The 13,338-nt window shown below is 52.1% G+C and overlaps 5 protein-coding genes across 5 annotated transcripts; 2 read left to right on the top strand and 3 right to left on the bottom strand.

Moving 5' to 3' along the window:
- Positions 1 to 922: 922 nt before the first annotated feature.
- COCVIDRAFT_96103 (hypothetical protein) lies at positions 923 to 2,776 on the top strand (the record flags this gene model as incomplete). Its single annotated transcript, XM_014702377.1, has 1 exon — positions 923 to 2,776. One exon carries the CDS (start codon positions 923 to 925, stop codon positions 2,774 to 2,776), a length of 1,854 nt encoding a protein of 617 aa, XP_014557863.1.
- Positions 2,777 to 5,489: 2,713 nt separating this feature from the next.
- COCVIDRAFT_96048 (hypothetical protein) lies at positions 5,490 to 7,532 on the top strand (the record flags this gene model as incomplete). The annotated part of the gene is made up of 2 exons (XM_014702376.1): positions 5,490 to 6,649; positions 6,788 to 7,532. The coding sequence occupies 2 exons, from the start codon at positions 5,490 to 5,492 to the stop codon at positions 7,530 to 7,532; spliced, it is 1,905 nt and encodes a 634-aa protein (XP_014557862.1).
- A 233-nt stretch (positions 7,533 to 7,765) lies between these two features.
- COCVIDRAFT_95866 (hypothetical protein) lies at positions 7,766 to 9,475 on the bottom strand (the record flags this gene model as incomplete). The annotated part of the gene is made up of 1 exon (XM_014702375.1): positions 7,766 to 9,475. One exon carries the CDS (start codon positions 9,473 to 9,475, stop codon positions 7,766 to 7,768), a length of 1,710 nt encoding a protein of 569 aa, XP_014557861.1.
- A 435-nt stretch (positions 9,476 to 9,910) lies between these two features.
- On the bottom strand, positions 9,911 to 10,719 carry COCVIDRAFT_96053 (hypothetical protein; the record flags this gene model as incomplete). Its single annotated transcript, XM_014702374.1, has 5 exons — positions 9,911 to 10,222; positions 10,273 to 10,335; positions 10,389 to 10,456; positions 10,508 to 10,570; positions 10,674 to 10,719. The coding sequence occupies 5 exons, from the start codon at positions 10,717 to 10,719 to the stop codon at positions 9,911 to 9,913; spliced, it is 552 nt and encodes a 183-aa protein (XP_014557860.1).
- Positions 10,720 to 11,498: 779 nt separating this feature from the next.
- On the bottom strand, positions 11,499 to 12,921 carry COCVIDRAFT_95970 (hypothetical protein; the record flags this gene model as incomplete). The annotated part of the gene is made up of 5 exons (XM_014702373.1): positions 11,499 to 11,870; positions 11,923 to 12,330; positions 12,380 to 12,603; positions 12,664 to 12,731; positions 12,785 to 12,921. The coding sequence occupies 5 exons, from the start codon at positions 12,919 to 12,921 to the stop codon at positions 11,499 to 11,501; spliced, it is 1,209 nt and encodes a 402-aa protein (XP_014557859.1).
- Positions 12,922 to 13,338: the final 417 nt, after the last annotated feature.

Raw genomic sequence — 13,338 nt, 5'->3', positions numbered from 1 at the left:
ATGAGCAAAACGCATTGAAGAGTGTTTTTACTTACACATTCTATGTAAACCTGAATTTTCTTTCTAGAATTGTGGTTGTTGAGTATTGAGAGCACCTGCTGACTTGCTTGGCAAAAAATACTGCAGATTGTGATCAAAAGGGGAGAGACAAGGAGAATTAGTACAATCATTGTGTACTGTTAGGGATCAAACACTACTGTAGAGTTTAGTTGTCATGTAGGCAGTGATGTGGGTGGGCGGGAGAAAAGTCGTAGCGTTATATGATACAGATGGAGATTTATCTTTTTTAGTGAGAGACATTCGGTGTGAAGTTTGCAGATGCGTCTACTATGAAAGACAAGTATCTATGCTTAAGCATACATATTCCTGATTAGGAAACTAGAAGAAGTGTTGGAGTGGTACACTTTCCGTCTCTTTCTCTCCATCATTCTACTGCCATTTCTCTATACGTTTAATTCTCTATCTTTACTTTGTAAGGTATAATTGAAACAGAGAGATGGAAACTGAATAGAGATGTGAGAAATGAGAAGAGGTATGAATAGCTCAAATTAAAGTGCGAGACAGATTAGGTACCTCGTTATCGATGTTTCTGTATATGCAGAGACCTTTACAAAATCATTGATATGTAACTAAAGTTTCGAAAAAGCACACTTGTCTATATCGCGCCAGACAGTACATGAACACTGCTAGAGTAACAGTGGTGATGTTACTCACCTTCCTCTTCAACCAATGCCCTAAGCACGAGGTGCATACAACTCTCACTGATGATTGCCTACACCTTCCTATATCTGCTAGTATACCAGCATGCTTGTCTGTCGCTAAGCCTATGGCGTGCTGCTTAGCCGTGCTTGACTGGTCGCCTTAAATAGCTTTGTAACCTTAAATCTCCAGTCTTGCAGCATTCGCCATCTCTACATCAACCATGCCGGGAAAACCCCTCCACACGGATGCTGAGGTCTACGACTTCGTCCTCGTCGGAGCCGGATCAGCTTCTTGCTTAATCGCGTCACGTCTCTCGCAACAGCTACCTGACCACCGGATTCTTGTTCTAGAGGCTGGAGAACATATCCGAAATGATCCTAAAGTGCAGATACCTGGTCTAGCCACGAGGCTACTGTCAGACCCCGCTTACGATTGGCGATACTCTTCTGCGCTGGAGCCGGGTTTGTATAACAGGAAGGTTGACCATCCCAGGGGAAAGCTGGTGGGTGGTAGCAGTGCAATTAATAGTCACAGTGTGGTGTTTCCTAACCACGAATGGCATGACCGTATGGCGGAGGAGCTTCTGTCAGATGCGGGGAGAGAAGAGTGGGGCTCACGGGGTATGAGTGATTGCTACAGAAGATGGCAGACTGAACAGTCCAGTCCAGCAGTAAATGACAATGGGGCATCTCCGGACCGTGTGAAAACATCATACCCGCGTACCTGGGATCTGCTTCAAACTCGGTGGGTCGAAGCTTTTGAGGAGCTTGGTTGTCCGACGAGGGCTACAGGGTTTACTGAGAGCTCCGCCGGAGCAGTCAATGTCACCAACGCGATTGATTCTTCAAAAGGCGAACGAAGCCATGCAGGTACAGCATATCTGGAACCTGCCTTGGGACGTGGCAATGTTACATTGAAGACTGGCGTAAAGGTCGATAAGATTGCATTCGATGAGCCATTGACTGCTGATGGAAAACTCAATGCGAGAGGTGTCCACTACACATACAAGGGGGAAGAACATCTTGTCAGTGGCCGAGAAATAATTCTCGGTGCAGGCGCATTCGAGTCTCCCCTTATCTTGGAACGATCAGGTATCGGATCCAAAAAGATTCTTGCAGACGCCAATATTCCCATCCTGTACGAGCTCCCAGGGGTCGGTGAAAACTTACAGGATCATCTGAACTGCAGCTTGTCGTGCGAAACCCAAGATGAAATCCCTACTCGTGACGAAATAATGCGAAACCCCGAATTGCAAAAGGCCGCATTGTTGGAGTACGAAAAAAGCCACACTGGTCGAGTGTCCGAAGGGGCCGCATATAGCTTTGCCTTTACACCACTACAGATGCTGGAAACCCCATCGGAGACACAGGAGCTTATCAACATAGTCGAGCACTGGGTGAAGAACGAGAGTAACCCAAGTCTAAAGACCCAGTATTCCATCATTCAGAAGATAGTCGAAAGTCCCAGTGAAGCAACGGCCACCTTATTCATGCTGCGTACACAACGTCACAAAGATGCTGATTCACTTCCCAAAGGCACACCATCTGTTGTCGATGGCAACTACATAACCGTTGTTGCAATGCTGGCCCATCCCTTTTCGCGCGGAAGCTGTCATACCTCGCCTACTTCTTCAGATCAGCCCGAGATAAGATTCAACTACCTTTCTCACCCTCTCGATACGGAGATACTGGCTCGTCACTTGCGTCTCATTGAAAAGCTCTTCCAGAAGCCTACCTTTGCTGCCATGACAAAGCCGGACGGAAGAAGATTGCCTCGAAGCTTCCCCCATCCGGTAACATCACTCGAAGACGCGAAAGGCATCCTCCCAATAAACTCCGCGACGAACTACCATCCGTGCGGTACTTGTTCTATGATGAGGGAAGATCTAGGTGGCGTAGTTGACGAGCGGCTTACTGTATACGGGACGAAGAATGTGAGGATTTGCGATGCGAGTGTCTTGCCAATCATCCCACGGGGGAATATTCTGACCGCTGTCTACGCTTTCGCTGAGAAAGCAGCCGAGATAATTGTTAGAGAGACGAAATCTGGTCTTCTTTCACGCCAAGGCACATGATCTTGACTTCGTCATTGTTCACTACTATGGTAATAGATGGAACTTGGGCGACTACTTCCTAGGTAGCACAAAAAAAGCAATATGCCTGGCTTTGATGATCCTCACTACTGTGTCTCCAATTTGGAAAAAGGTGTCAGATATGCTCTTGTCTAGTTACCGTTTCTGTCACATAGTAAGGATTGACATCTTTGGCTACCACTAGTTAGGGCAGCCAGAGCAACATGTGGCTTCAGCTACACCCAATTTCAGCCTCCTCATGGGCTGTCAGCTTGATACAAGAGTGCCAGAGTAACAGGTAGTGCTAGGCGTCACTCAGCTACTATCCCTTTGGTGTTGCCCGTCCCACCTTCCGGCCCGTCTATCATCCGACTGCGGCTGACGAGCGACAATAAATGGTTGGTGTGGCGTGCCCCATCCACATCATATCATACATATGTGGACTGAAACAAGTGGACAAGAAACTGCCCTGGTTACCAGAAAAGTGTACCTGGTCACAATTGGTTGTCTCTAACCTTACTCCCATGCACTTGGATTATTGTGTGAAGTTAATATCAGCTTTAGACAGCTACGTAAACCCGCGAACCCAGACAAACTTGCAATTGGAGCTGCACCCCTTTTCAGCACCATTTACGACTGGGTGCCAGTGTGATATTGGAGATCCAAAGTCGTGTATGCAGATGATAAGGGGCTTCACACACTCACGTGGCCTACTGTATGGTCAATCGACGGCTGCTGCCTAACAGCCACAATGCAATTGCTGGCAGCATCCTCAAACGATACAGCAGCTGGGCCAACGACAATCAGCCACTGTCGCTAATGTGGGACACGAGCCAGGAAACAACATACATGAGGCTGTGGTGTTAGTTTCTATTCGTGGGGACTTTGAAGCAAAGCCAGAGGGCCTGCTGCAGGTACGTACTCAGCCGCATGCAAGTTGCTCAGGGGTTTATGCTGTACCGTTACCTCATGCAAGGAGAGTTCCGGGCAGACTTACTCGAGAAGCGAGTGCGCCGTGGACTTAAGCTGTGCAACGGCATTGCCTAGCGAAAGTCTTATTATTAGTTAGCCTCGGACCTACGTACATACCGAAGCATCGGAAACAGACTTCAGCGCAATTCCCCATAGTCATTGTAGCTGAAATACTAGCGGCTAGCGCGAAGAACAGCCAATACGGTTGTGGAGTGAACCGATGCACTCTTGTCAAATCTCCACAGTCCTGTGGCGGTTCGTATTTTTGTACAGCTGCAGGTGTTGATTTCGGTACAGGTCAGCACGATGTTTCCAACGTTGGTGTCAGCTTGTCACTGTCCCATCTCTAGTGGGCGCCAGGCGGGAAGAACGACTTAGGTGACTATGCTATGCTAGACGTGGTCGCCAAAATAGCAGCCACTCGGATTTGAGGCTCAACCCCTTTCGCCCTTGTTCACTACCGTGTGCACGACTTCGTCCTCGTTCATAATCCTACTACCCCTAGCATCGTTGTCTCTTTAAGCTGACCCTATGCAATCCAGATAAACATTTATGGGGCTTCAAAAAAGGGTCATTAAGAAACCAATAACCCAATAGTAGAAGCAGGAGCCCACGATAGCCTTGCTGCGCCGCTTTGGCATATCTGTATACGGGCAAGCGTGCGCTAGACGCCCCAAATGGGGGACGCTAGGGCGAGAATGAATGTGGCGCATCCCCTATGAGGGTCTGTTCTTTGGCGAACACCATAAGCGAACACGCATCTTGGTCCTGGCTTCAATCGCTGCGGGGTTGAACAGCATTTGCCATGCTAGGCGCTACCACGTATCTCGCATTGGACAGGTTTGACAAGTACGAACTGTATTTGAAGTCTTCCGACAATGTTCGAGCGTAAACGCTGGTGGCTTCGCTGTCTGTCTGCTGCGAGCTGATGTCAAGTCTACCCACCAACTCAGACTCGAGACGTACGAGGGACGCACGAGTATACGCGATGCCGATCTTGAAGTTCGCGCTATTGACGGCTCAAAGCGCTGAGACCATAGAGTCTAGGCCTATAGACAGGCAATACTGGTGCCATGAACAACGACGCTTCACCCAACTAGCACTCGGCAGCTAGCACTCGACTCCAACGACCTGGCAATGTGGAAATACATCCACACAGAAAGGGATGTCTTGAATTCCATGACTCGCTTTTGCGACTCATCCCATGCACAACGGAATACCCGGATGTTCAAGTCGTTGCCTGTGGAATCGAAAACTCACGAAGCTACTGAGCAAACAATCAATCAATGGAAGAAGAGCTACCTCCAATGATGCAAAAGCAAGTCTCCAAGTAGATATGGAGTCTCACAAGGCTGCACAGATGTAGGGCATCAGTTCGAGTTTCAGCCTTGTGCCTGAAAGCTTGCATATCGTATTCGCAACGGCATCAGACTCAAGAGTGCCTAGCGGGTCTCGTTCAATGCGGTAGCGCTACGGGTGCAGATCGAATCAAGGGCACGATGGAAGCTTTTGCAACCTCAGGGGCAAGTCTGTCCGAGACCGAGCTCTGCTTGTTCAGGTGAGTATATATGTATCATTGTTTCTCTTCATACATTCTCCATCTTCACGATCCTCTCAATCAATCAACATCTTTCGCACTCTCGAGTGACGACGACATTCCTTTTTTCCTTATCAACTTACCCCAGTCATTCGTTATCCACGATCTTTATTTATACGTAATACTTAACTCTACTAATTCATCACAATGAAGTACGCCATCATCTTCGCTGCCACCGCCGCAGCCCACCAGGCCTACGGCGGATATGGTGCCGATGCTCACTCCAGCGTCGAGCCAAGCACAACCGCAACCCCCGTCGGTTACACCACCGTTGTTCCCGGCTATGGCAAGCAGCCTGTCACCGTGACCACCCAGAACCAGGCGTACCCCACTTGTGTGACTCCTGCTTATGGCGAGAAGGACTGTGCCAAGTGGGGAGAGGACACCTACGTCTCCACTGTCATCAAGGACTACGACAACAACTACGCTACCGTCACCAACACTGAGCAGCCAGTCGTTGTCTACCACACCAAGACGACCATCACTCACTCTGCTACTGGAACTGGTGGCTATGCCGCCCCCACTGGCACCGCCTCCAAGAACGGCACTGCTGGCTGCTGGTACGAGCTCTATGAGAAGATTGAGGAGGTTCCATACAAGAACCTTGGCCCCAAGGCTCTTCCCGGATACGGTGGCTCTGGTCTCTACACCAAGGGTGACAAGGAGCAGCCCGTTCACGTCAAGGAGTACAAGGGCGGAAAGTGGTCCGAGTACGATCACGTCTACTCCTATGGCGAGCCCAAGCCAGAGGTCAAGGTTTACGAGAAGCCTGGTGTCTACGTCGTCCCCAGCAAGGACATGGTAGTTGACCACCCTGTCGACCACCCTGCTGAAGCTACTACCACTGCCAAGGCTGGTGAGACCTGCACCTACGGTGGACAGTCCGTCACTGCCACTCAGACTGGCTACATCACCGCCCCCTACGCTGGCTACAAGACCAAGGTTGAGGGTGGCAAGACCATGACCGAGACTGTCATCGAGTACACCACCATCTACGCCTCGACCACCGGTACCTACGAGGTCACCAAGCCCACCACCACCGTCTACGACCACGACACTGAGGTCACCTACCCCACTGCCCAGCACTACGATGCTGGTGTCTACCACCAGCCAGCCCAGACTGTCACCATCACCTCTGCTGGCCAGGCTTACACTTGCGAGTATGAGAAGACCAAGGCTACTCCATCCCCCATGGTCCCTGGACACGGCAAGACCTACGGTGGAAGCAACTACGGCTCTTACCCAGCCCACAACAGCTCTTCCATTGCCTATGAGCACTCTTACCCAGCTTCCTCTAGCCCAGCTGCGTACGGCTCTCACCCAGCTGCTTCCACTCCTGCTGCCTACGGTTCCTACCCAGCTGCTTCATCCCCAGCTGCGTACGGATCTTACCCAGCTTCCTCTTCCTCGGCTGCCTACGAGCACTCCTACCCAGCTGCTTCCAGCCCCGCCGCTTATGGCTCTTACCCAGCTGCCTCCTCCCCAGCTGCTTATGGCTCCTACCCAGCTGCGTCCAGCCCAGCTGCCGTCCACTCCAAGCCAGCCCACTACGGCGGAAACAACTACGGTGCCTACTCCGCCTCTACCATGAGCACCGTCCCCGTCCAGGCCTACTCCACCCCCGCTGCCCACTACCCCGTTGGAAGCACCTCCTCTGCCCCCGTTGAGCACTACGGATCCAGCGCCAGCTCCACTCCTTGCGAGAGCTCCACCGCCCCTGCTGCCTACAAGACCCAGCCTGCTGGATACCCTGCTTCTTCCAGCCCAGCTGCCTACGAGCACTCCTACCCCGTAGTCTCCTCCCCTGCCGCCTACGGCTCTCACCCAGCTGCCTCTTCCCCAGCTGCTTACGGCTCGTACCCAGCTGCTTCTTCCCCAGCCGCTTACCAGCCTGCTCCCGCCGTCTCTTCTCCCGCCGCCTACGGTTCCTACCCAGCTGCTTCTTCCCCAGCTGCCTACCAACCCGCTTCCAGCCCAGCTGCCTACGGCTCGTACCCAGCCGCTTCCTCCTCAGCTGCCTACCAGCCTGCCCCAGCTGTCTCCACCCCGGTAGCTTACCAGCCCGCCGCTACCCCCACCCCGGCCGCCTACGAGAACACTCCTTCTAACAACGAGTACTCATCTGGCTCCGGTGCTTACGGCAGCGGTGACAAGTCGTCTGAGAGCTACTCTAACTACGCTGCTTACTAAAGTAACATAGTAGTATAGATATTTTGTTGTGTTTTTTTTTCTCTCCTAGAGTCGAGATGGAGTGGAGTTTGGAAAGTGTGGTGGAAGATGAAAAAAACAACAGAGAGAAAAAAGATGGAAAAGAGATTGAAATGTTGTATTTTTATTTTAAAAAAAATAAACAATGATATTCTAATCTCGTTAACATTTTATTTTTTGATCTCCCCCAAAATCTCATTCGTGTGACACTACTATCATTTTCCCATACCCTTCAAATACGCCTCCCACCCCCCTTCAGCCAACAAACCATCCTTACGCAACACCTCCTTCTCATTCCCCACCATCCACACCCTCAACCGCTCGCGAATCGCTTTATCCTCTGCGCCCAAGATCCTGACAGCAAGCAGCGCCGCATTCGTCGAATTATTAATACCAACCGTAGCCACGGGTTCACCTCGTGGCATCTGCGTCATACTAACAAGACTATCCCATCCATCCATATGCGTAGCCTTGACCGGCAACCCAATGACGGGCAGCGTAGTCCAGGACGCGCACATACCAGGGAGATGGGCAGCGCCGCCAGCCGCGCCGATGATGACCTTGAGGGAAGTCTGGGATGCGGATTTTGAGAATTCGCGGAGCCAGTCCGGGGTGCGGTGGGCAGAGGTGATGCGTGTGGTGAAGGGGATTTGGAGTTTGGTGAGGATTTCGAGGCCGGCGCGGAGGACGGGGAGGTCGGAGTCTGAGCCCATGATTACAGCGACGAGAGGGTCTTCTTTGCTGTTGGTGCCGGTGTTTTGGGGGTCGACAGTTTTACCCTTTTGGGTGTCGACAAAGTCGATGAGGGGTTGGATTTCGCGCTCGGCGGCGGCGAGCGTGGGTGCTGTTACGGTGATGTGGCCCATTTTGCGGCCTGGACGTGCGTCCCCCTTGCCGTAGAGGTGGATTGAGGCGTTGGGAGAGTCGAGGGCTTTTTTTGCTACCTGGACGTGGGAGTCTGGTGTCTTGCCGCCGAGGATGTTGAGCATAATGGCAGGTTCCCGGAGGCGGAGGTTGGATTGTGAGATTGGGAGGTCGAGGATCGCGCGAAGGTGAGCATCGTATTGTGAGATTGGGCAGGCCTCGATTGTGTAGTGACCGGAATTGTGTGGACGAGGCGCAATCTCGTTGATGAGTAGGCGATCGTCCTTGAGGAGGAACATCTCGACACCGAAGACACCCTTGCCTTCGAAGGCGCCGATAGCCTTCTTAGCCAGCTCTTGAGCTTGCTGTGTAATATTTTCTGATACGTTTCGTGGAGGCGCATATGTGAGCTTGCAGATGCTGTCCTCGTGTACAGTTTCTACGGTGGGAAATGTGAGCACTCCATCCTTGGTCTTGACAATCATGACTGCCAGCTCCATTCTAAAGTCAGCCCATCGCTCTGCGTAAAGCGGTCGCTTGCCCAATGCTTCGAACGCCGCACCAACATCTGCCTCGCTCTTGACCACAAAGTTTCCTTTGCCATCATAGGCTTCTGTCTTGCTCTTAAGCATGAAGGGATATCCATACGATGACCCCACTTCTTTGAGTCCCTCGATTCCTTTACCCTCAAGATCAATACTGTCGGCGACATCGACTCCATGCTCTTTCAGATACTGCTTTTGCGCATATTTATCTTTGATCGTTCGCAGTGTCTTCCAACTGGGTTCAACAACGACCTCTCCAGCAACCTCTTCGAGCATGTGGGTGTCCACGTGCTCAATTTCCACGGTAACGACATCGGAAGATTGCGCAAGTTGCTTTACAGCAGCCGCATCCTTGAAAGACCCCTCAATGTGTCCACTGTGCGCCGAGATCTGCTTTGCGGGTGTTGCTGCCGCGTCCAGTACGTTGACTTGAATGTTTAAGCGATTTGCGGCTTCAATGAGCATGCGACCGAGTTGGCCTCCGCCCAGTACACCAACTTTGCGAGTGTCGACCATTTTGCAGATGTTGATGTTCAAGTCACTGCCGTGCTGCAGTGACTAGGTTGGGTCATTACGTGGGTGAGAGTTGCTAGCGCTCTGGTTGGTTGGATGCGGGGGAACCGCAAGAAAATTTGACACAAAGATCCCGACATCAGTGATTGTATCCTTGGTTACCGAATGCGGAAAAGTAGTCCAGTAAAAAGTTGTACAGTACTAAAAACATTGCAATACATCACTAAATACGCCTGTTTCACGATGGGGTACTGATATTCATGGGTTGACCATGAGCTCGAAGAGCCCGTTCGTATGCTTTCATTTTATGTTGAGCATCGAGTATCTTTTTATAGGCCTTCAAAGGGCCATTCCTAGTCATGATGCACGCCTCATAAGTGAATTCCCATGACCTTGACCACGCCAAACCAGAGAAACCGAACCACTTGTAGCACACGCTTAGACCTTGAAACCACGAGACCTTCTGCGACCACGGGCACGCTCGAACTTGCGGCCCTTGCTCTCGACGTAAGGCTTCTTGCCAGAGTGGGGACCGAAGCCGAAGTGCTTGAAAGCCTCACGGGCGTTCTTGGGTCCACGGAGGAGGAGGGTGTTGGAACCAGTGGGGGAGCGAGTGGCAACCTCGTCGATGGTGAGGGTCTCACCACCAGCCTTCTCAATGCGCGCGCGAGCGGAGGCAGTGAAGCGGAGAGCCGCAACGGAGAGCTTGGGGAGCTCGAGCATGCGGTTGTCGTCAGTGACGGTACCGACCTGATCCTGAGTTAGCTAGTCATCGGGGGTGTAGTATTCGGAAGCCGTACGATGACAATGGTCTTGCCGTCGTGTCCCTTGGCGTTGGAGACGATCTTGGAGAGGGAGACCGGCTGTATCATGTCAGTTGTTATGTCGACAGGCTTTGGTGCCATTGGCGTCTTACGGGACGGTTGGTCTTGGACATCATGAGGCGTCGCAGAACGGTCTTGTTGAAGGGGGCATCGGTGCGGCCTGTTCACAGTTAGCACAGATTGTGCGCGCGATTCCAGTCGGAGTACTTACGAGCCAGGAACTTGTACAGACGCACCAACAGCTTGACGTAGGGGTTGGTGGACTTAGGGACCTCTGTATACTCGTCAATCTCTCTCCTCTCTCGGGCTCATGTTGCGTCTAAAAGACTGCTATCGCCAGCGCATTTCTGCGCCGACTCGACGGGGGGTTCACATACTGCGGTGCCCGTCTCGAACATGGTGGCGGTCGAGGTCAATTCCCATTTTGACTGATTTTGAGCGTGTTGTGCTGGGGGTTAGTAACGACTGAAGAAGTGAAGTTCTCGCGAACACGAAATTGCGAAATAGGCCAGACTTGGCGTGGTGTGGCCCGTGCGAAGCGAGGACATTGCAACTCCACCTGCACGCGCCTCCAAAGTGCCCTCGCTAGCGCTGGTCAGCATCTCCGCTGGATCTACAAACGGTGGATGACGTTTAGGACCCTGGGTTATCGTTCTCTGGTGATGTTGTCTGGATTACCAGTAGTCATACCATGTGGATAAATGTAGGGCGTTGGTATAGAAAAGGGAGAGACATGAAGCGAAGCTTGAGAAGTCCAACAAGCACTTTTTTCTTCACTATCTACCTCGAAGCTGATTGACTGGGTTGACTTGTTCACACTTGAGGTTGCATCTCATCACACGAAAAAGAATCATTTGCTTCACAAGCATTATCATTATGTGGCTAGAAGGTATATACCTTTCGCTCGCAGTCGCTGTGAATGCCTGCAAGATCTATATCCGACAAAAACGCATCACTTCATCGTTTCCCTATTGTGCCCAAAGCTCCATCCTGAACCAACGAGCTTCCCAAAGCAGGCTCACTCTGGCTGAGAGAAACCCACTAGTCTATATGTATCATACCAATCACCATACACCTCGAGCCTGCTCCAAGTTGACAATAAAAAGACAAGAAAAGAAGAAGAAGGCGCGACATGGTAGCAAAGTGCGTCGACAGACGTGCGGAAGACTTCTGATAGCGTGCACTAGTTATTGAAAAGCGCTTTATACAGCCTTGTCGCCAATGAGCTTGCCAATACCGTTGTAGACCTGGTTGGTTGACTCGGGGGCATAACGTGGTCCAAGGGAGCCAAAGATGAAGAACATGGAGATGATGACGGCGGTGAAAACCATGAGCTTGCGGAGAACAGGCCTGCTGTGGCCGAGCTCTTGCCACTTCATGCTACCCTGGCCGAGGTACTCCTTGAGCTTCTCACCACCAAGCTTGTAGTAAACGAGGCCACCGAGCGCAATGCTGTAACCAAAGGCCTGGAGAAGACTGACGGGGTCCTTGAAGAGGAACATGGAGGCGAAGACGAGGAGAATGTCCTTGAGTACACCGGACAGAGTGAGGACGAGCGACGAGGTCTTGCCAATCTGGAAACTTGTGAGCAGGTGTGTTTTGTGCAGGTGTAAACAATGAACGTACCAGGAAGACGACAGAGACGTTGAGCAAGAAGGCAACGGAGGCGTTGGCCAACAGGGTGAAGAGACCGACGCGGTCGATGTCAGCCATGGTCATCGAAGGGAGCTCAGTGAAGAGCAAGATGGCACCGTTGATAACAGCGCAGGCGGGGGCGTAGTAGTAGAGGGAGACGAGGGGATCCATCTTGAAATCGGCGCCGCTGAGCAGACGCTGGACCATGACCAAGCGGATAGCCTCGAAAGCGATACCAGCAGCCTGGAACAGGAAACCAGTCATGACAAACTTGATCTCACCCATCGAGGCAACAACGACACCAATGACAATGAAGGACACGTTTCCGAGCGTCTTCAGATTGACAGGCGAAACACCAAGACCCCAGGTGGTGAGCAAGACAGCGACGGGCATAGTAGCCTTGTAAAGTTAGCATCTTTGTGTTGACTGTAGAATCATGTCGACATACCTTGAGCATCTGAATAAAGGCAACACTCAGGTACAAGTAGGCCTGGTTACCGCAGATCAAACTCATGCTGAAGAAGATACCGATAGGGACAATAGCTCGCAGATAGACACGGCCGTTCATGGGCACCTTCTTTCTTGAGTCGAGGATGGTGGTGAAGCGGGCGAGGATTTGCGTCATGATAGTCGCAAAGACCAGATGCCATGTTGTGAGGAAGATTGGAAAGTCTGTTTGGGATCGCTGTCAGTATGCGCTTATGGGACAGGGGCGGGAGGTGGTAGACGTACGGAACTTGGCCGTGTCGAGGATGTACTTGTTGAAGACGATTGTGCTGGAGCTGAGCGTGATCCATGTGCTGCGTATCGATTAGCGTGCGTTGTGGAGAGGGCAGTGGTGTGTGAGACATACGCAATGTAGACGGCGGGATGGAAGGTCGGCGGCTCAGGCGCGGACTTTTGCGCATCGGGGTTGACGGTGGGCAGGACTGGCAGAGCAGTGTCGCGGGAGGCCTCGACGGAGGACCTCACCTTCTCGTCTTGAGACATGGTTGGTAGCTAACGAGGGACTGTGGATAGGCAGAAGGTGAGAGGGAGAGGGAGGGAGGGAGAGGGAATTGTCGGTGGCGGAGGTGTCGAGGAGGAGATGCGGCGATCGGGGGTGGGAGCAGAGTTGTGGTTGAGGTTGCAATGATGGGCGGACTAGCGCCGCTGACTGATGAGGGTCTTGCGCGTCAAGGGTAGAGTGAAACGGTGCAACACAAACGTGGCACAGGGTACGGGTCTTGGACGAGGGCTCTGCGCACTGGAGGCAACAAGGAGATGAGGAGCGACAGAATTGTTGGGAGGCAGCGTGAATGTGATGGTAATGGGTTAGGCGCTAGTGAAGGGAGGGGCGGAGCGGAAATTCAGCCAGAGGAGCTTGTACTCTCTAGAACGGGGGGGCGCACAGGGGGTGTCTCTCTG

Source organism: Bipolaris victoriae (assembly GCF_000527765.1).
Source record: "Bipolaris victoriae FI3 unplaced genomic scaffold scaffold_31, whole genome shotgun sequence".
NCBI lineage: Eukaryota > Fungi > Ascomycota > Dothideomycetes > Pleosporales > Pleosporaceae > Bipolaris > Bipolaris victoriae.
This window is presented reverse-complemented; position numbering and strand designations above follow the sequence as displayed.